General features: G+C 45.4%; 1 protein-coding gene across 1 annotated transcript in view; it reads right to left on the reverse strand.

Moving 5' to 3' along the window:
- The window catches only part of RABEP1 (rabaptin, RAB GTPase binding effector protein 1), a 106,714-nt gene extending 88,271 nt beyond the window's left edge, over positions 1 to 18,443 (reverse strand). Inside the window, exon 1 of the mRNA XM_062175191.1 lies at positions 18,230 to 18,443. Within this exon, the coding sequence (XP_062031175.1) occupies positions 18,230 to 18,263 (34 nt within the window). The 5' untranslated portion in view covers positions 18,264 to 18,443. The remainder of the gene's footprint in view (positions 1 to 18,229) is intronic.
- Between the last annotated feature and the right edge of the window lie 3,280 nt (positions 18,444 to 21,723).

Raw genomic sequence — 21,723 nt, forward strand, 5'->3', positions numbered from 1 at the left:
AGTTTTCCAATATTTTTAGTTGTAAATATAAAAAATATAAAAACTAAATATTTTATATATAAGATATAAAACTAGAAATATATCAAAATGAAAAATTATTCTGAAGGACAGATTTATGGTTAAGTTCACTTTCCTTTACGTTTTCTTTACACTTTACGATCAGTAAAGAAACACAGGGCTTTGCTTTAATTTTGCCTTTCTTAAATACCTGAGAGTTTACGTAATTAAAACGGATCTGATAGAGAGCAGCAGGCATAAAAAGAGTCAGAGGAACCTGGATCCTGGAAAAATTACAAAACTTTCATTTCCTCAATTGTGAAACAGGGATACCACCACCTTCAAAGAATAATATATAAGCATAATTAATGCATTTAATTGTGAAGATGTTTGTTAAAGATATATGTTCCTAGTTTATAAACTCAGTGAGGTATTCTTAAGTCCCTTGTTTTGTTCTTTTGACAAGAAAGGGAAGCATGGTGGGCAGGCTTCATGTGCCTAGTCTGACTTTAACCTGCATGAGTAAATACTTAAGAACAGAAAAGGAAAATTCCAGCAAATGAATAATGAAGGGTGCCTGGCTCCTTGAAACATTAGAAAGTAAGAAAGAACGGGAATTTTAACTATGTATGATGACAGCCATAATAGACAAATTCATTAAGAAAAACAGTTCAAAAACAAATAGTTCAAAAATGGTTCAACTATTCTTGGAAATTTAGCATACAATAAATGATAGCAATGCAAAATCAATTTAGAAAAATGGACTAATCAACTGTATAGTATAAACTGGGCCAGCGTTGTGGCGTGGCAGGTAAAGCCTCACGTCAGCTCTCTGCCAATGTGCCTGGGAAAGCAGCGGAAGATGGTCCAAGTCCTTGCGCTCCTGCCACCCACGGAGGTGACCTGGAAGAAGCACCCGGCTCCTGGTTTCAGACCAGCCCAGCTCCAGCTTCAGCTATGCAGCCATTTGGGGAGTGAACTAGCAGACAGAAAATCTCTTTCTCTGGGTCTTTCTCTCTCTCTGTAAACTCTGCCTGTCAAGTTAATTAATTTATTTAAAAAAAAAAAAAAAAAAACAACTGGCTAGCCATTTGAAAGTAAACAGGAAAGACTGGATTCTACTCCCTTAAAATAAATTTCAAAGTGATCAAATTTTCTTTACGTAAACAGTAAACGGTAATGCTGACAAAGAGTCAGAATACAAACCTAGAAGCTGAAAGAAAAACTGATCATCAAATCAGATAAAGTAAAATACTGTTTTTGACTGTCAAAATTTCACTATACACATGCAAATGGTCGATTTCCCCATATGCAAAGAACGTAAACATATTGAGGAGCTATAATCCTGTTCATATCTCCATGGTAAACCTGTATATTATCAGACTTTTTTGTGAATGAATTTGGTACCTGTCATTTAATTTTTCCATGTGCACATTCTGACTCATTAATTCCAGTTCAATGCATTTATCCCACAAAATATTCACATGAATGACTTAGAGATGCACAAGGACATTCAATGCAGCATTATTCTGTCCTAACTATTCATCAACAGAGGACTCACTTTTAAAAATTATGGTGCCTCCATATTACGAAGCTATAAAAATGGGTGATTTATTTCAAAAATAAGGAGTCTATATCAAAAATAAAGAAAAGGAAGCTTGAGAACAGTATACAGCATGATTCTACTTTCAGTCATCAGAATACACATTGCTTTTAATGGAAAAAATATATACCAGAGCATTAATTGTGTTTATCTCCAAGAGGTGACCTTATTAGCCTATATATGGACATCTATATGATTTAGTTACAAATTGACTTACCACAAGTATCTATTATTTTTGATGCAAAAACAATTAAGAAATTACTAGAGAGCCCAGAAACAGATCCACATAAATATGAGTACAGTCAATGGTTCTTTGGCAAAGGAGCAAAGGTAATACAATACAGAAAAGACTGACTTTTTAAAGAAAGAACTGGATATCCACATACTAAAAAACAAACAAAAACAAAAACCTAGGCACACACCTTCACATAAAAATAGGTCACAGGCCTAACTGTAAAACGCCAAACTATAGACCACTTAGGAAAGAACACAGGAGAAAAATCTAGATTACCTCGGTTTGAGGATGATTTTTTTTTTTTAAGATTTTATTTATTTATTTGACAGGCAGAGTTACAGACAGTGAGAGAGAGAGAGAGAGAGAGAGAGAGAGAGAGAGAAAGGTCTTCCTTCCGTTGGTTCACCCCCAAAATGGCCGCCACGGCCGGAGCTACACCGATCCGAAGCCAGGAGCCAGGTGCTTCCTCTCAGTCTCCCAGGCGAGTGCAGGGGCCCAAGCACTTGGGCCATCCTCCATTGCCCCCCCCCCCCCGCCTCCGGGGCCACAGCAGAGAGCTGGACTGGAAGAGGAGCAACCAGGACTAGAATCCTGCGCCCATATGGGATGCTGGCAGCGCAGGCAGAGGACTAACCAAATGAGCCATGGGGCCGGCCCTGGAGATGATTTTTTAACTACAACCTCAAAAGCACAGTCTATGAAAAAAAATAATTATTAAGTTGGACTTCAATAAAATTAAAAAGTTCTGCTATGCAAAGACACTGTCCGCAGAACAAGATGACAAACTATGGATATCAGGGAAAAGCATGTGCCAAGACATCTGGCAAAGGACTACTATCTGAAAAATACAAAGAACTCACAAAATGCAACAATAAGAAAATGAATAAGCTAATTTTAAAAAATGGGCAGAAGATCTGAATGGACATCCCACCAAAGATATACAGACAGCAAACAGGCATATGAAAAGATGTTTAATATCACATCATTAGGGAACTGTTATTTTTATTATGAATATGATACAGAAGATTAAAACAAATGGAGGGAGTATCAGCCTACAATACAGAGAGAGTTAAGGGTCCTGATCAAAAGAGAATGGTTTTGCTGTTCTTTGCACAAATTATTTAGGTTCTAAATCTGGAATAGTTTCACCAATTTTAGGTACAACACTTTTTCAATTTTTATTTATTAGAGAAGCAGAAAGACAGAGAACCACCCACTGGTTCACTCTCCAAATCCCACAATGCCTGGGACTGAGCCAGACCAAAGCTGGGAGGTGGGAACTCAATCCAGTTTCCCACAATCAAATAATTGAGTCACCATAGCTGCCTCTGAGGGTCTGCATTGGCGGGAAGTGGAATCAGATGCGAGAGCTGGGAATCAAACCCAGGCACTCTGATGGGGGGCACATATGTCTTAATCTTAAACACTCACTCCCAGGTGCACCACTTTAATAAGAGCATGAGCAAACTACAAATTACTAACACATCTGGCTGGTCTAGCAGAGGAGGCCACACCAACTAGCAATGGTATGGAACCCTTCCACAGGAGGAACTGCCAACACCGAAGAGAGCTCTGAAGACCTTTGACGTAAGGGAAAATAATCTGATTATTTGTTCAATAGGCCAGAACCAAAGTGTAGGAGGACAATAATTTGTACCCAACAAAACTAAGAATTTTCTAACACAGCTACCGTAGACAGTGGAAATGTTCTAGAGACCACATTCCCATCTGTTGGGAATAAGTGCAGTATAATATTCTGCAGTAGACATTAATCCAAACTGTTAATATCCTTTCATTACTCTCTGCAGAGACTACTAGAGTCACCATAAAATGAATGATGGCAGTAGTTTCAGAAAGATTCTGCTCTTGAATAGCTAAGCTGGGGAGATGCGATCTACACGAGAGGCAGCAGTTTATATACAATAAATGTAGTTTAGAGAAAGCAGTAGCAATTGGGGGTTAAATGGCTTAAATCAAAGCAAAATAAAGCTGTGTCTTGATTTTTGACAGCTGAAGCCAAAGGAATAGCAACACAACCCACATCAAGGTTCTCACAGTAGGACCCAACCATATTCTGCACTTATTGGATTGCCCATCTATCTCAACCCAGGTTCCATGAAAGAATTAAGCCCTAATGCCAAGGCATTCAAAGTACATAATGAATTAACTTGTTTCCTGTGCAATTAGAATGGTACTGATTATAACACCTTTAGGACAACTGGGAAAATCGCCAACTTATTTTCTGTGTTCTTTGGTTAAGATAACTGGGAGGAACCCAGGAGAGTATAAACAACCTAATCTATCTGACTGTGGTAAAGGTTTCAAAACTATAACCACCGTGGAGTACAAGCGCCTGGTCTTCCGTGTCCATAGATATTCAAATCATGCATGTTTGAATAAATGAATCAGGGAATGGAGGCTACACCTTCTCTTCTGTTTTGAAGGACAAGGTCCTTGTCTCTCCTGCTGACCTCCATGCTCTCAATCCATCCCATCTGTTCTCTCAGTTCCCTTGAGATCTATCATTGCCTTAATTTTACATCTTTGGTTCTCTCCTACTACTGGCAGTCCTCTAGCATCCACAGTGATCTAATCTCTGTTCTTTAAACATACACAGACATCTTGCCACAGCCTTACCACTCTCCCAAGTGACTACCCCATCTCTGTATCATAATTTTAAAATTCATTCTGCACATGCTCCTCAGGTCACTAAGATGCTGACTTCAATGAGCATTTCTGTCTTCATCTGACTGCGGCATTCATTACTGCTGACCAGCTCCCCCCAACACTCCTTCAAACTTTATTACTGACTTCTAACCTTCCTCCCAGCTCCCCTTTTTTATAAGGTTCACTGGTTTCCCCTTCCTCATCTAACCCACTAATCTTACTTGTGGCCTTCCTCACAGCTATACTTTTCTCCTTGAGCAGTGTGCATCCTTGATTTCTTACCCGAGTTCCAAGCCTATGCAAAGAACTGGGCACAACAGGTTAAACTACCACTGGAGACATGGGCATCCTGTATTGGAGAACCAGTTTGAATCCCAGCTGCTCTGCTTCTGAACCAGCACCTGGGAAAGCGGCGGAGGAAGGCCCAATGTGGAGACCCAGAAGGAATTCCTGGCTCCTGACTTTCAGCGGGGCCATCGAGGCTGTTTAGAGTGAACCAGTGGATGGAAGACTTTTCTCTGTCTCTCCACCTTTCAAGTAAATGAACCCTACAACCTTTTTTGAAATACCCTTGTATTTCTAGCTAATTACATGGCTGCCCCATGAGTATTCCAGATCAACACATCTAAAGCCAAACTGGCCACTTCCTAGTACTCAATCTGTCCTTGCACTGGTTGCTCAGACTCTAGCCACATTTTAAGCAGCATCTTTAGTTTCCTCTCTTGTCCACACCCCAAACCAAATGCTCAGCAAACTGCTATTTTAACAGCACAGTACTTCTCAAATTTATTATTTCCTTCTTTCCATTCCCACTACCATCGGTTATAACCTCATCTCTCACCAAGGCAAAAGCAATAGCCTAATCCAATCTTCTTACCCAACCATCTGCCTCATAGCCAATCTAACTTCTGTGTGATTTCCAGAACGAGCTTCAGATTGCACAATATTAATCAAAACACACAGCCACATCATAGGAAAATCCAAACTTCTTGGCTGGCAAAGCTTTACCATTCAGGCTCAATTTTTTTTTTTTTTAAGACTTATTTGTATATTTGAAGGGCAGAGATAGATCTTCCACCTGCTGGTTCACTCCCCAAATGGTCCCAAGCCCGGAGCTGGGCCAATCCGAAGCCAGGAGCTTCTTCTGGGTCTCCCATGTGAGTGCAGGGGCCCAAGCACTTGGGCCATCCTCTGCTGCTTTCACAGGCCATTATCAGGGACCTAGATTGGAAGTGCAGCAGCCAGGACTCAAACCAGCACCCATATGGGATGCCAGTGCCCAAGCAGTGGCTATACCCACTATGCCAGCTCAATCTCCGTTTTCAAACCTGCCCCTGAGCAGGCTTCACACAAACCACCAGATTATTTATACCCCATCACTTCACACACTCCAGCCCCACCCTGCAAGACTCTCCCTCTCCTCTAACACCTTTCTCCAGGCACTAAATCCATCTATCAAAAATTGTTTTTAAAAAGTGACAGAAAAGTACATTTATCATGTACATGCTGTATTCTACAGCATACATACACTATGGAATGACTAACCCCAGCCAACCAACAAATGCATCCCCTCAGTTATTTTTTTATGGCAATGTCCGCTCTTTGCATCTTTTAAAAATGTAACGCCCTTAAGTATTGCCACTACGCTGTACAACAGATCTCTTGAATTTATTCCTAACTAGAGTTAAACCGCCTCTGACTAGCATCTCCACAACTCCACTCCCCCCAACCACCCAGCCTCTGGTACTCCCCATTCTACTACTTTTTTTTTTTTAATTCTACTTCTATGAGGTCAACTTCCTCAGATTCCACATGAGTAAGATCATGCAATACCAGGTTACTTCAAAAAGTTTGTGGAAAAAAATGGAATTTAAAGGTAAATTTATTTTGGTGTAAAAAAAATATGAAATCCACACAGTTCTGTTCCTAACAGCCATCTTCCATGCTTTTAGAAGCCCTCTATTTGTCTCTGTGCCTGGCTTGCTTCAGTCAATGTACTGGTCTCCAGGTTGGTCCACACTGTCACAAGCAAGCTTTCCTTCCTTTTTAAGGCTGAATAGTATTCCATCGTGAATACACACACTTGATCTTAGCCAAAAGGCCGAGGAGCAATCCATCGTGAATATAAACCACATTTTCTTTATCCATTAACACACACGCAGGTTAACATTTTGGCTATTATGAATAGTGTCACAATAAATACCAGAATGCAAGTATCTTTTTGGAACACTGACTTCACTTTATCTGGATACATAACCAATAGTGGGATAGGTGGTGCTTAGGGTACTACTATTTTTAATTTTCCAAGGAACGTCCATACTGTTTTTCATAATGGCAATACTAATTCAAACCCCCACCAACAGGGTGTAAAGTCTTAAAGTCTCCCTTTTCTCTACATCCTCATGAACTTTTACTTTTTGTATTTTTAATTTGATTTCAAAGAGACAGAGATCTTCCATCAGCTAGTTCACTTTCCAAATGCCCCCAACTGCCAGGGGAAGGGCCAGACTGAAGCCAAGAGCCTTGAACTCAATTCAGTCTCCCACATGGGTAGCAGGGACCCAAGTACTTCAGCTATCATCTGTTGTCTCAGAGTATACATTAGCAGGAAGCTAAGCAGGCACTCCAACATGGATGTGGATGTCCCAAGTGCCATCTCAACCACTGTACCAAATGCCTGCCCCTCTTCTCTTTTTTTAAAAAGACTTATTTACTTGGAAGGCTGAGTAACAGAGACAGCAAGACTGAGAGAAAACGTCCATCTGTTACAAATGTGGAGCTAAGTCAGGGGCCAGGAACTCCGTAAAGGTCTCCCAGGAGGGATGGCAGGAACCCAAGTACCTTGAGCCACCATCCACTGCCTCCCAGGTACCTTAGCAGGAAGCAGGCTGGAAAGCTTCGAATAGCTGGGACTTGAACCGGCACTCAGGTACAGGATGTGGTGGTCCCAAGTGGTGCCTAACCTACTGCACCCCAACATTCTCTCCCTTTTCAGCATTTGGTATGGCCATTCTAGTAAGAGGGAAAGTGGTACCTCAGCGTGGTTTTGTTTCACATTTCCCTGATAAGTGATACCACGTATTTTTTCATATACCTGTTGGCCATCTGTATGTCTTCTTTTTGAGAAATACACAATGCAGGTCTTTTGCTCATTATTTTCTTGTTATTGAGTTGTTTGGGTTCCTCATACATATTGGATATTAACCCCTTCAGCAAATGTACAGTTTCCCAATTTTTCTCCCATTCCACAGGTTGTCTCTTCACTTGTTTCTTTTGCTGTGCAAAAGCTTTTTCATTTGATGTAACCTTGTTTATTTTTGCCTTTGTTGACTGTGCTTTTGAGGTCACACCCAAAATCATTCCCCAGATCAATAGAGTGCTTACCCTATGTTTTATTCTAGTAGTTGCACAGTTTGGGGGTCTTATGTTTTAGACTTTAATCCATTTTTATTTTTGGGTCAGTAAAAGGATCTAATTTCATTTTCCTGCTGTATACATATCTACTTTTCCCAACACTATTGAAGAGACTGTCCTTTCACTATCATGTGTTCTTGTACCCTTGTTGAAAGTCATTTGGCTGGGCTGGCACCGTGGCTTAACAGGCTAATCCTCAGCCTTGCGGCGCCGGCACACCGGGTTCTAGTCCCAGTTGGGGCGCCAGATTCTATCCCGGCTGCCCCTCTTCCAGGCCAGCTCTCTGCTATGGCCCGGGAAGGCAGTGGAGGATGGCCCAAGTCCTTGGGCCCTGCACCCACATGGGAGACCAGGAGAAGCACCTGGCTCCTGGCTTCAGATCAGCGAGATGCGCCGGCCGCAGCAGCCATTGGAAGGTGAAACAACGGCAAAAAGGAAGACCTTTCTCTCTATCTCTCTCTCACTATTCACTCCGTCAAAAAAAAAAAAAAAAAGTCATTTGGCTGTAAATGTGATTTCTCTCTGGGCTCTGTATTCTGTTCCATTAGTCTGTGTGTTGGTTTTTATGCCAATATCATATTATTCTGCCTAGTATAGCTTCATAGTACACTTTGAAATCATAGTATGATGTCTCCAGCTTTGTTCTTTTTGCTAATGACTTTTGTAGCTATTTGTGAATTTTTGTGATTCCATTCAAATTTTTAAACTTTTTTTTTCTACTTCTGAGAACATCACTGGTATTGATAGGGATTGCTTTGATTCTACATATTGCTCTGAGTAGTATGAACTTTTCACAGCTATTAATTCTTCCAATCCATAAGCATCTTTCCATTCATTTGTGTCTTCAATATATTTCACTAATGTTTCACAGTTTTCAGTGTTGAGATCTCCCTGGTTATTAGTTGTTTTTTTGTTTGTTTGGTTTTTTTTGTTTGTTTTTGTTTGTTTGTTTTTGTTTGTTTTTTTTTTTTTTTTTTGAAAGGCAGAGTAACAGAGAGAGGAGGATAGACATGGAGAGAGACCTTCCATCCACTGATTCAGTCTCCAAAGGCCACAACAGCCAGGGCTGGACCAGGCAGAAGACAGGAACCTGGAGCTTCTTCTGGATCTTCAGGTGCCCAAGCACAGCCCCAGTTAAATTTATTCTTAAATTGTGTTTACGACAGGTGCTGTGGCACATCAGATTAAGCCTCAGCTTGGGATGTCCACATGCAGTATCAGAGTCCTGGTCTGAGTCTCAGCTCTTCTCTTTCTGATCCAGCTCCCTGCAAATGTGCCTGGGAAACAGCAGGTGATGGCTCAAGTGCTTGGGTCCCTGCCACCCAAAACGGAGACCCAGATGAATTCCTGGCTACTGACTTTGGTTTGGCCCAATCCTGACTGCTCCAGCCATTTAGGAAGTGAATTACCACTGGAAGAGATCTCTCTTTCTCTCTCTGCCTTTCAAATGAATAAATCTTTTAATTTATTTGACAGGTAGAGTTAGACATTGAGAGAGAGAGAGAAAGAAAGGTCTTCCTTCCATTGGTTCACTCCCCAAATGGCCGCTACGGCCAGAGCTGCGCCGATCTGAAGCCAGGAGCCAGGTGCTTCTTCCTGGTCTCCCATGCGAGTGCAGGGGCCCAAGCACTTGGGCCATCTTCTACTGCCTTCCCGGGCCACAGCAGAGAGCTGGACTGGAAGAGGAGCAACCGAGACTAGAACCCGTGCCCATATGGGATGCCGGCACTGCAGGCAGAGGATTAACCAAGTGAGCCATGCGCAGGCCCCGATGAATAAATCTTTTTAAAAAATAAAATCAGAAAAAATTGTAGCCATTGTATTTTCTTTTTCAGATGATTGTGAGTGTATAGAGATGCTACTGTTTTTGTATGTTCATTTACTTCTCTTGCTTCATTGCTGTAGCCAGGACTTCCAGTACTATGTTGTATAGAAGTGGTGGAAGTAGGAATCCTTGTTTCCTTCTAGAGCTTAGAAGAAAAACCTAACTTCTCTCTATTCAATATGTTAGCTGTGGCCTTGACTGTGTTGAATTAAGTTCCTTCTATAATTTGTTGAGAGTCTTTATCATAGTAAATTCTTGTCAAATACTTTTTCTAGATCTACTGATGTGTTGAAGCATCCTTGCATCCCTGGAATGAATTCCACTTGATCATGGTGAATGATCTTTCAAATCTGTTGATGAATTTGGTTTACTAATATTTTGTTGACAATGTCATCTTTTAAAAAAAAATATTTTAAAGAGTTCCAGAGAAAGAGAGGGAGGAACACAGAGGTCTTCCATCCATTGGTTCAATGCCCAAATGGCTACAACAGCCAGGACTGGGCCAAGCCAAAACCAGGAGCCAGGTCTCACATGTGAAAGTGGCCTAAACACTTGGCCATCTTCCACTGCTTTTCCCAGGCCATTAGCAGGCATCTGAATTTGAAGTGGAGCAGTCCGGACATAAGCTGGTGCCCATGTAGGATGCTGGTGCTGCAGGCGGCAGCTTCATCCACTATTCCACAACAATGCCTTTATCTTTATTCATTAGGGATATTGGCCTGTATTTTGTTGTTGCATCCTTGTCTGGTTTTGATATCAAGGTGATTTTGGTTTCATAGAATGAGTTAAGAAGTATTCCCTCCTCTTCAATTTTTGGCAAGAGTTTAAGAAGAATTGGCATTAGTTCTTTAAAACCTTGTTAGAATTCACAGGGAAGACATCAGGTTCTGGGCTTTGTTTTTTAATGATAGACTTCTTATTGATTCATTACTACCACTCATTAGTCTGTTCAGATATTGTATTTCTTCATTATTCAATCTTAGCAATTTGCATATGCCCAGGAACTTGTCATTTCTTCTCCACCTGTCAAAAATTCTACACAACTCTTATGGCTCTATTCAAACGCTACCTTTTCCAGTATAACCTGGGACCCAGCAGCGTGCAGCAGAGGCAGAAGGCTATGGTAAGAAACATTCTGAGTGATAGAAGACGTCTCTGCCGTGTGATATCAAAACATCTGCAAATTGTGAAGAGCCACCACACTACCGTACGCTGTCACCTGCCTTTCAGATATCGACTGCTCATATTTACCCTAAGGCAAGTACTGTTCCGGGAATCCCAGTATCAATGAAAAAAAACCGCCTTTTCCTCATGGTGCATATCTCTATTCACCTCTAAACTTTAAGGCTCCATAGGGAAAGGAGCACTTCACCTTGCTATAATATCCCCAACACAATGCCCATTATCAATAAGCATAAGCAATAAATATGTGTTTAAAGGATGAAAGTACTGAAGTAAAAGAAATTACTGCCAATTACCTCATTAACTATTTCCAGGCTGTACCCACTCTGTCATTCTTTTCGAGCAGCATTTTCTAGAAAGCTCATTCCACACAAAAGGAAATACTAGTCAGAAGAGAAGCCCGAGTCCCACGCCAATAGTAAGCTCTAGTCCTGGCTCAGCTACAATGTTCATTCACTTCAACCCCTTTAGTCTTTAAGTTCCTACTTTGTGAAATAAAGATAACTCGTCTCTAGAATTCCTTTCAGTTACCTGGTTTCTATCTACTACATTCTGTACATTAAATACACCTACAGAACATCAGGCAAAGCCAAAGTCATTAAATTTGTAGTATCAGTTCTGTCATACCAGGAACTGAAACTATGAAGATGAAAATGTCCTGGGCCAGCACTGTGGTTCAGTGAGTTAAGCCACCACTTGCATCCTATATGAGCACCGATTCTAGTCCTGGCTGCTCCACTTCCAATCCAGTTCCCTGCTAGTGAACCTGGGAAAGCAGGAAAACGAATCTTGATGTGAATGGGATGGGAGAGGGAGTGGGAGGTGGGACGGTTGCAGGTGGGAGGGAGGTTATGGGGTAAAAACGCCGTTATAATCCAAAAGTTGTACTTTGGACATTTATATTTATTAAATAAAAGTTAAAAAAAAAAAAAAGATGGCTCAAGTACTTGGGCCCCTGTCATGTGGATGAGAGACTGGGATGGGAGTTTCTGGCCTAGACCTGGCTGCTACAGCCACAGGGAACTAGCAGATGAAGACATCTCTCTCTCTTTCAGTCTCTCACTAACTCTGACTTTCAAGTAAATAAATCTTTACCCCCTTGAAAATGTTCTGGTTTCTGTCCAAGAGTTCACACCTTAGAAGGGGAACACAGCGCTCCTGGAGGATGAGAGAGCCCCACAGGGGTATGTAGAGGAGACAGGGGTCAATGTTGCCTGGGAAGAGGCAGAGACCTCTAAGGAAAACACTGCAGTATGGATACACTTTCAAATGGGATTTGATAAGTGGAAAGAATTTGGTAAGTAGCTACATAGAGGAAAGTTTAGAAACAGTTTCATTTTGGTGAATGTAGTTAGACACACAGGGATTAGCAGGTCTTAATTTCCAAACTGATGAGGAAAAGAACCCAATAGGGGAAAAACAGACAATAGATTTTAACAGACAATTCATAAAATAAAGGTGGCCAACAAACAAACTGATGCTATAATTAACAACCTAACCATCCAGGATCAAGTTAAGTGCAAATCAGAACGCCAATGTCATCTACGCTTAAAACCCTTCAGTGGCTTCCCAACAGCTCAAAGGATCCAGAGCATTCAGGCCAACCCACACCTCTCCTGTCCAGGCACACAGGCTATTTCTGCGGTTCTGTAATATCCGCCTGCTTCCTCCTAAGAAGTGGACTCCTGCTCACCCACGCTATCTCAGCTCCAGGGCTACCTCCTCAGAAACCTCTCCTGATCTCCCTAAATGGGACAAGCTTCTCAATTAAGACATGATACCACTGTGCACCACTCAGCTGCTCAGACCAGAAACTTGTGGGTAATGTCTGCTCTCTCTCTTCCTCCTGCAACGCACATCCAAACCATCAGCAAACCCTGTCTTACCTGCAGAGTGGGCCAAGTCCCCTCACCTCTTTAGTGAATTCATGCCTTCCTCACCTCCCTATTACTCTAATCCCAATCCTGCAGCCCAGCTGGATCACATCACTCCTTTGTTCAAAATCTTTGCAATGGTTCTCCATGGCAGAAACCAGTCTTCACAATGCCCAGCGGGCTCTCCCAGATCTGCCCGCCCACCATGGCCTTCCCTCCCCTTACCCTCGGAACATTATTCCAGCCACACTGACCTCCATGCCATCCCTCAAACATACCATACACACACCCTTAAGCCATCTGCGAAAAAATGATCCCTCTTGTCTGGAACACTATTCTCTAGATCCTCACAGCTAACTCCCCTGTCTCCTGCAAGTCTTTGCAAAGATCTTATTTAAAATCAGCCCCACTCCTTCCCTTTACCCTGCTCCACTTTTGTTTTCATAGCACTTATCACCTGATAATCCATGTCATCTGATTACTTTTTGCTGTTCAGTATCTGCTTCTCCCACATCAGGGCAGGGTTATTATATGTGTTACCCACTGATGTATCCCAAGTACCCCAGAATTGTGTCTGGCAAGCAGTACACACTTCTATGAGTTGAATAAATGGTTTTCTACCTGTCTGTGGGATTATCCAATTAATGACTGAATCTGGATCTGGTTTTGTTCATCCTTAAATTTCTTGGAGTCCAACACAGGACTTACCATAGAATAGGCACACTGTTGGTTGAACAGTGCATTTTTAAAAAATTCATCAGAAGACAAACTTAAAACTGACAGCATTTGGAGCTTGTAAGATTGTGGGGGAAATCCACCCCCTCCCATAGTTGGCAGGCATACAAACTGACACCTTTTTTTGAGAGTAAGCCAGGAACAGCTATTAAAATTTAAATCACAGGGCCAGCACCATGGCCTAGTGGGTAAAGCTACCACCTACAGTGCCGGCATCCCATATTGGCGCCGGTTTGAGTCCCAGCTGCTCCACTTCCTATCCAGCTCTCTGCTATGGCCTGGGAAAGCAGCAGTGGACAGCCCAAATCCTTGGGCCCCTGCATCCACGTGGGAGACCCAGAAAAAGTTCTTGGCTCCTGGCTTTAGGTCGGCACAGCTCCAGCCATTGTGGCCATCTGGGGAGTGAACCAGCAGATGAAGACCTACCTCTCTGTCTCTGCCTCTGCCTCTCTATAACTCTGCCTTTCAAATAAATAAATCTTTTTAAAAATTTAGGTGCCGGCACACCGGGTTCTAGTCCCAGTTGGGGCGCCGGATTCTGTCCCAGTTGCCCCTCTTCCAGGCCAGCTCTCTGCTGTGGCCAGGGAGTGCAGTGGAGGATGGCCCAAGTGCTTGGGCCCTGCACCCACATGGGAGACCAGGAGAAGCACCTGGCTCCTGCCTTCGGATCAGCGCGGTGCGCCGCGGCGGCCATTGGAGGGTGAACCAATGGCAAAAAGGAAGACCTTTCTCTCTGTCTCTCTCTCTCACGGACCACTCTGCCAGTCCAAAAAAAAAAAAAAAAAATTTTAAATCACTCAGCACTAAATCAGCAATCTTACAGAAAAATGTCTGAAAAATACATACAAGGACATCCATTACAATACTGCTTATAAAATAATGACAAAACTGAAGGCAATCTACTTGTCCATCAAAAGAGAGGCAAATATGAAACCGTCTTTACTAAGAATGAGGCAGAGGGCTGGTGTTGTGGTGTAGCAAGTTGGTTTGTTGCCTGCCATGCCAGCATCCCATATGGGCACGGGTTCCAGGGTTGGCTGTTCTACTTTCCAACCAGCTCCCTGCTGGTGCACCTAGGATGGTGGAAGATGTCCCCTGTAGTTGAGCCCCTGCTATCCCTATGGGAGACCCAATGGAGTTCCAGACTCCCAGCTTCAGCCTGGCCCAGCCTCACCTGTTGTGGCCATTTGGGAAGTGAACCAGCAGGTAGAAGCCCACACTCACACAAACTCTCTCTCCTTTCTCCTCCTCTGTGTAACTCTGCCTTTCAAATAACATTTAAAAAAAAAAAAAAAAAGGCAGACTTCTAAAACTGAGCTGGAAAGTAGCTCATGATCTAGTGAACAGGACAGAGGGCTCTGGCTTCACATGACCTGGATGTGAATCCTGCTGCCCCCGCTTGCTCGCTGTGTAACTCTAAGCATGATTCTTTGACTTTTTCTGTTTGTGTTTCCTCGTCAATACAATCAGAGCAGAAGCATTACAACAGTACTCAATCTCAATGATATGACAATGTCCTGAGAGAATCCCTGCAGGACTTACAGCATATGACATGGCCACATAACTATTCACAAGAATATAATGGTGATAGCTAACATGTACTGAGAAAGTCAAGGAGTGGGCTTGTCACGTAAAGTGTGTCTGTTTCAGGAATAAAATGTATCTCACTTGTTTAGCTACAGAAAAAAGGACAGGGAGCCAGCACCATGGCTCACTTGGCTAATCCTCCACCTGCGGCACCGCCATCCCATATAGGCACCTGGTTCTAATCCTGATTGCTCCTCTTCCAGTCCAGCTCTCTGCTGTGGCCCGGGAGTGCAGTGCAGGATGGCCCAAGTGCTAGGGCCCTGCACCTGCACAAGAGACCAGGAGGAAGCACCTGGCTCCTGTCTTCAGATCGGCACAGTGCCGGCCGTGGCAGCCATTTAGGGACTGAACCAATGGAAGGAAGACCTTTCTCTCTGTCTCTCTCACTGTCTACTCTGTCAAATAAAAAAGAAAAAGGGACAGAAAACTTAACAGTTGTTATCTCTGGCAGATGGGGGAAGACAGAATACTACTTCTAAATATACTTATTTTTAATGGAGGGATTATAGAAAGCACTATTTTTTAATAAAGTCAGAACAGATGTGTCTAAGACACAGTTCAACTTAGATTAAAATAAACATTAACATTTGAAAATGTTGGGGCCAGCACTGTGGCACAGTGGGTTAAGTCACAGCCTGTGGCACTGGCATCCCTTATGGGCATCAGTTCAAGTCCCAGATGCTCTACTTCCGATCCAGCTCCCTGCTAGTGAGCCTGGGAAGGCAGCAGCAGATGACCCAAGTGCTTGGGCCCCTGCACCCACTTGGGACACTCAGAGGGAGTTCCAGGCTCCTGGCTTCGGCCTAGCTGAACTCTGGCCATTGTAACCATTTGGGGAGCAGATGGAAGATCTCTGTTTCTCCTAACTCTCTAACTCTGACTTTCAAGTAAATAAATAAATAAATCTTTAAAACAAAAATTTGAAAATGTTGAACCTTGCATTCTCAGGTAAAAATAATTGAATTTTTACTAGCTATTAAAATAAGGTTGAAACTAATAAGCTAAGAATGCAGTGTCAAAGAAAAACTTGTTCAAGAAAATCAAAATAAAAAGAAATTACCTCTTAGCCTGTCAATTTATACAAGAATCTACCCTTTTTTCCTAATCTACCACATCTCCATGAAAAACAAAGCAAGATGTGTCAAAAGGTGGGGGGGGGGGGTGGGAAGCAATGTTATAAGACAAGCGCTTCTAAAGAGGATACAAGCAATAAAAGGCAAAGACAGGCAGTTATATTTATTGTCAATTTGGTGCTAAAAAAATTCTGGAATTTTTTAACTAGTAGGGTTAGGAAATTAAAGTATGCTTAAAGCTAAACTAGTCTAGATGTGTTCAACTAAAGAGACCCGATCACTCACCTTCTGTAAGCAGTGTCTGTCCATTTACTACATAAATTTAAGGTAACTGCAAACTACAAAAACTAAATCTCATCCTAGAGTCACAAGATTTGAAAAATAGGAAATAAACCTGCACTAAGAATAGCAACAATGCCCCATCTCCAAAAGCTCCTTTTTCCTAGCCTCTTGCAAGTGCTTAGTCACTTCTGCCTGTTTACAAGGACGACCATTCCACATCTCGAAAGAGGCAGGGAATTCCGATTCCAGGCTGTCGGGTCACCTGAGCCGCCCCACACTTTTGTTTCCATGCAGCTCACCAGACGGCAGCGGCCGCCTGGGCACACCGACCAGCCCAGATCAGAACCAGAAGCCGCTGGGCACTCTCTCTATTCTGCCTCTGTGTGCTGTTAACAAAGAGGGCTTGTGGAAGAGCAAAGCTCGCTTTCCTGACACCAAATGCAGAAGGTGAGGATTAAAATGTAGCCCGGACACATGCCAGTTTTCCTCTCTCGGCCGGCCCACCGGAAACCACTCGCTGCTCTTCTACAAGCAAGATCCCAGACCTCTCCAGGTGTACCCACTGGAGGTCTCCCCGTAGGCAACCAGCAAAATCCAAGGGAGGCCAGCAGGCTGTCCAGCACACTTTCCAGAGAGCCTTAACATCTGATAACGTTGTTTCAAGCTCCCCCAGTGAAGTTTTCATGAAAGGCCATTTCAAGAGCGACCCCGCAAAGGCAAGTCGGTAAGAAGCTTCTGTGTCAAGCTCTGCATATTCCACATTCAATCACACTTAAAGATGCTAGGCACACGCACTGCTATTGAACAGGCCTGAAAGGACTTTCCCAACTAGATACAGCTGGATCCTGCCGAAGACCAAACACGGTTTCCAAACATCAATGCCGTTCCGGACGGATGGGGTGACCCTCGGAAGCAGAGGTTCGTCCACTCCAGAAGGTCATGGAGGGTTCTGACAGCCAACCTGGACCATGCGGGAGGGGGGAAATCTTCGCTTCCAGGAACACAGATGCCACCCAAGACACATTCCCTCGACCCTGGCATTCGCAAAACACGGTTCTCCCCAGTGCTGGAACCCTCATAATACTCAACTATCATTTCACATGCCATACGTGCCGTAGGCCATTCGCACAGATAAAAAGGCATGAAATAACCTCTCATGGGCGACAACACGGAGGCTCAGAGAGGTTACAACATGCGCCCCGCGTCTGCGAGTGAAGGATCCGGGTCCCTGGCCTGCGCACTCACCACTAAGCCACACCGCCTCTCAACTACTAACCACAGTTACCGACCCGAATTAGTTTTTCTGTTACAAAGCCGAACGCAAAGGGGCTCTACACCGTGCGCCGGTGGGCGGGGAGAGGGCACAACACCGCTACCTAAGCGAACAGTCTTTTTTTTTCTTTAGCCCACATAGCACATGTTCCTCATTTCTCTCCTCCCCGCGCGGGCAGAACCCACGTGCCGGACCCACCGCTCCCACGGCAGCCAGCTCCCCACGCTCCCCGGCTTCTGCCAGGCCCCCCGCAGCCTCCCTCCGCCCTCCCGCGAGCGCGGCCCCGCGCGCCTCCCGCCCCCTCCCCAGCCACAGCCTCCCCAGGCCCCTGCGCCCAAGCCCGCGCACGCACGCCGCCGCCCGGCCGGGTCACCCCCGGAGCCTGCGCGCGCCCTCCCCGCCCGCCCCGAGGTCCCCCCGCGACGGCGACGCCGGCGCCAGGCAGGCCGCGCCCGCCGCGCCTGCCATGGTGGGCGCCTCACCGTCAGGCTGGGGCGCCGGGCCCGGCTGCGCCATGGCCAGGCAACCGGCCTCGGGGAGCGGGGAGGGGCGGGGAAGCGGCGTCCCGGGCTCCTGCGGGCTCAGCTGGCGGAGGAGGCGTCGACCGAGCCGCCGCCGCCGCCGCCCAGGGAGGAACCGCTAAGGCTGGAGCTGCCGGCGCCGCCACAGCCCCGGGCAGAGACGGACCCGAGCGCCGACCTCCGCCTCCTCATCCTGACAGCGGGAAATAAGCAGTGCGCAGGCGCGGGGGGATGGGGCGGCACGTGACGTGGGCCTGAGGGGAGGGGCGGGGCTTCGCGAAGGCGGCGGGGAGCGCGGCGCGGGGCAGGCCTGGGGGCGGGGAGGGCGCCGGAGGGCGGCGGGAAGGGCCGGGCCTCTCGGAGGGGCGCTGCCAGGCCGGCACCCCTGCACGGAAGCAAGATGAGTCGTTAAAATAAAGTAAGGGACGGGAGAGGAGGCTGGGTAATGAAGTGTGCGTAGCTTCTGTCTGTCCCGATTGTGTGACCTTGGGAGAGTCGCTCAACCCTGTTGGGACCTTCGCTGCCGCGATGGCTAAGAAAAGCTCAGATGAGGAAATAAAGCGTGAACGGCTGTTTCCGACAGGAGAGGGCCTAGACCCCAGGTGCTCTGGTGCACGGCTGATGCGCTTTCCTTTAAACAAGTCTGCCTGACTTTTAGGAGAGATGCTGGGGTTACAGCCACAGCCCCTGCGCTCATAACGGCTGTGTCCGTGCACCAAGGAGGGCGAGAGCTGGCGTGAGGAGTGCACAGGGTCTGGCACCGGTGCCCCTTCTTCAGGTCTAAGTTCTAGGTACCCGTGACCCCGGAATTCCCTCCTCTGATAGCTGGCCTGTTGTCCAGGTGCATCCCCAGTGGGACAGAGCCGAGGCACCCCTAAAAAGTGGCCAGAGGGCAGCTGTGTTTGGGGGAGGTGGCACGGGTACTTGCTGTGTCCACAGATCTCTAGGGGTGCAGGGCCAAGGCCTGTGCTCCTCTCACCAGCTCATTCATGGACACACAATCCCAGGAGTCCAAGTATTCCAAATTCAACCCTGGTCTTGCAGATCCTGAAAGTGTTTAAGTCTGTCACAACAGAAGATACGGGCTGGGAAGAGCAGCGGTCACTTGGAGGTTTATAATTTTAAATAAGTAGATAGGTGGCATCTATTTTGTTGTTGTTTTAAAGATTTATTTATTTGAAAGGCAAAGTTGCGGAGATGCGGGGGGTAGAGGGAAAGGGGTCTTCCCTCGGTTGATTCACTCCTCAGATGGTCACAACGGCCGGAGCTGCACCAATATGAAACTAGAAGCCAGGAGCTTCTTTCGGGTCTCCTACGTGGGTGCAGGGGCCCAAGGCCTTGGGCCACCTTCTACTGCTTTCCCAAGCCATAGCAGAGAGCTGGATCAGAAATGGAGCAGTCAGGATTCGGACCAGCACCCCCATGGGATGCCGGCACTGCAGGCGGCAGCTTTACCCACTATGCCACAGCACCGGCCCCAGGTCCTACTAACATTAAAGAGGGCCTGTATCCTCAGTTGAGGTTTGTGAGCAGTTAATATCCCCCAGAAGGCTGCTGTGCCTTTGAGAGAGCAAGCAGGATTCCACACACAGGCACACCCAACCTCCCTTAAGTAACTCCTGGGTGAGCAAATCCGGGTTCAGCAAGGAAACCTTTGGCCAGGCCAGGGCAGCCCATTGCTGCCTCTGTCTTGTGCTGACTAACACGAGGCAGGGGCCATAAAGATAGCATATGCTGATGTCCTCCACAGACAGGGCTCAAGCCAATGAGTCAGTGGCACATTTATTGCCACTGATAATGGGGTTTGAAACCAGGCCCTCAAGATCAAGGTCACTCCATATGGTCAGGCATTTGGTTTGGACGCCTAAGGCTCCCCACGCCATAGAGGCGGCTGAAAAAGCAGTTTTGAAATCAGATGGGAACTTGGAGAGTTGTGCACATTTTCCTGTTTCCAGGTAAATCCTAAGACACAGCAGTTCTACCTCTAGGTATACAGTCTAGAGAAAACTAGTGTGTGCGCAAAGGCCTTTCCTGATTGTCAAACAAATGTGATTCTTATGTTCCGAAGGAAATTCCAAGATAAGATACAAACCCATGAAATAATTTCTTATCAATTACATTACATGTGTGCCCCAGGGGACACATACAGGATACTTACAGTGACATAGTTCATGACGCAGTAAGTAAATGACCCAAATGTTCGTCAACAGTACAACGATAGATTTTTAGAGTTTTTAATGAAATACTTACATGGTGGAGTACTCTACAGAAATGAAAATGAACAGACTACACCCAAATATGCAAAGCAAATGGATCTCCCAGACACAAGTTTGAGGGAAATAAAAATTTATAGAAGCAGGCATTTTGCATAGCAGTTAAGACACCAGTTGGGACACCTGCATCCCATTTCCAGCTGCCTGGGTTCAAGTCCCAGCCCTGCTCCTGATTCCAGTAACCTGGGAAGCAACAGGCGATGGCTCAACTCAAGTGTGTGAGACACCTGAACTGAGATCCCAGTTCCTATCTGCTGCCGGTGTTTGGGGAGTGAAGCAGCAGATGGGAAATTCTCTCTCTCTCTCTCTCTCTCTCTCTCTCTCTCTGCCTTTCAAAATCAAATTTTTAAAAATTTACATAATAAAACAACAAGTCCATTTATATAAAGTCCCCAAGCAGACAGAAGGAAATAGCACGTGCTCACAGTTGGGCAACTGAAGAAGAGAAGCAGCATCACGGAAGGGGGAGGGGAGGACGTGGCACTGAAAAACGGCACCTGGAAGTCTCCTTGTATAGGGCCAGCTGGGTCCATTTAAAGTAACCGGTACACGTGGTGTTGGTGAGAAGCGAAAGACTGGGGGATATCTGCCAATTACCACGTTCGAATGAGCCAATGTGATGGAAGTGCTGCAAGGCACCCACATGGGGCTGCATTCACAGTCTCACGCTGCAGGCTACCGGAGGTGGTGTCTCTCCTGCACTTTGCCCTGGCCAGGTCACATCAGCAGCGATGGCTGTGTTTGTTCTGGGCTCCGTTATTAGCAAGGGGACACTGGTCAGCTGCAGTGGACAGAGCCCCAGGGAATGACAAATCCGAAAATTATTCTGTGCAACACATGTAGAGACAGCAAAGGGAGTTATACTTGGGTGGACAGAGGGGCCAATGAGCTGGACCCTGAAGAAGGTCCTCAGATCTGTGGAAGATGGTGGGTACAAAAGTCCCAAGATTGCAGCAAGATAGACTTCAACTCAGCCTACGGAACTTTTTCTCAGAGCTGACCAGAAAGCAGAGAGGCTGCCTTTTACGGGGTGAGCTCTGTCACCACAGGAGTGCAAGTACAGCTGGCCAGCAGTTGGTCAAAGGTACTGGAGAAGGAACTCCTGCTATGGGTGGGGTATTCAACAGGATTATCTTGATCATTCTTTTCAGCTCCAAGATTCCATAATGCTAATGACAATAA

The sequence above is a fragment of the Lepus europaeus genome, chromosome 18 (assembly GCF_033115175.1).
Source record: "Lepus europaeus isolate LE1 chromosome 18, mLepTim1.pri, whole genome shotgun sequence".
In the NCBI taxonomy this organism is placed as follows: Eukaryota; Metazoa; Chordata; class Mammalia; order Lagomorpha; family Leporidae; genus Lepus; species Lepus europaeus.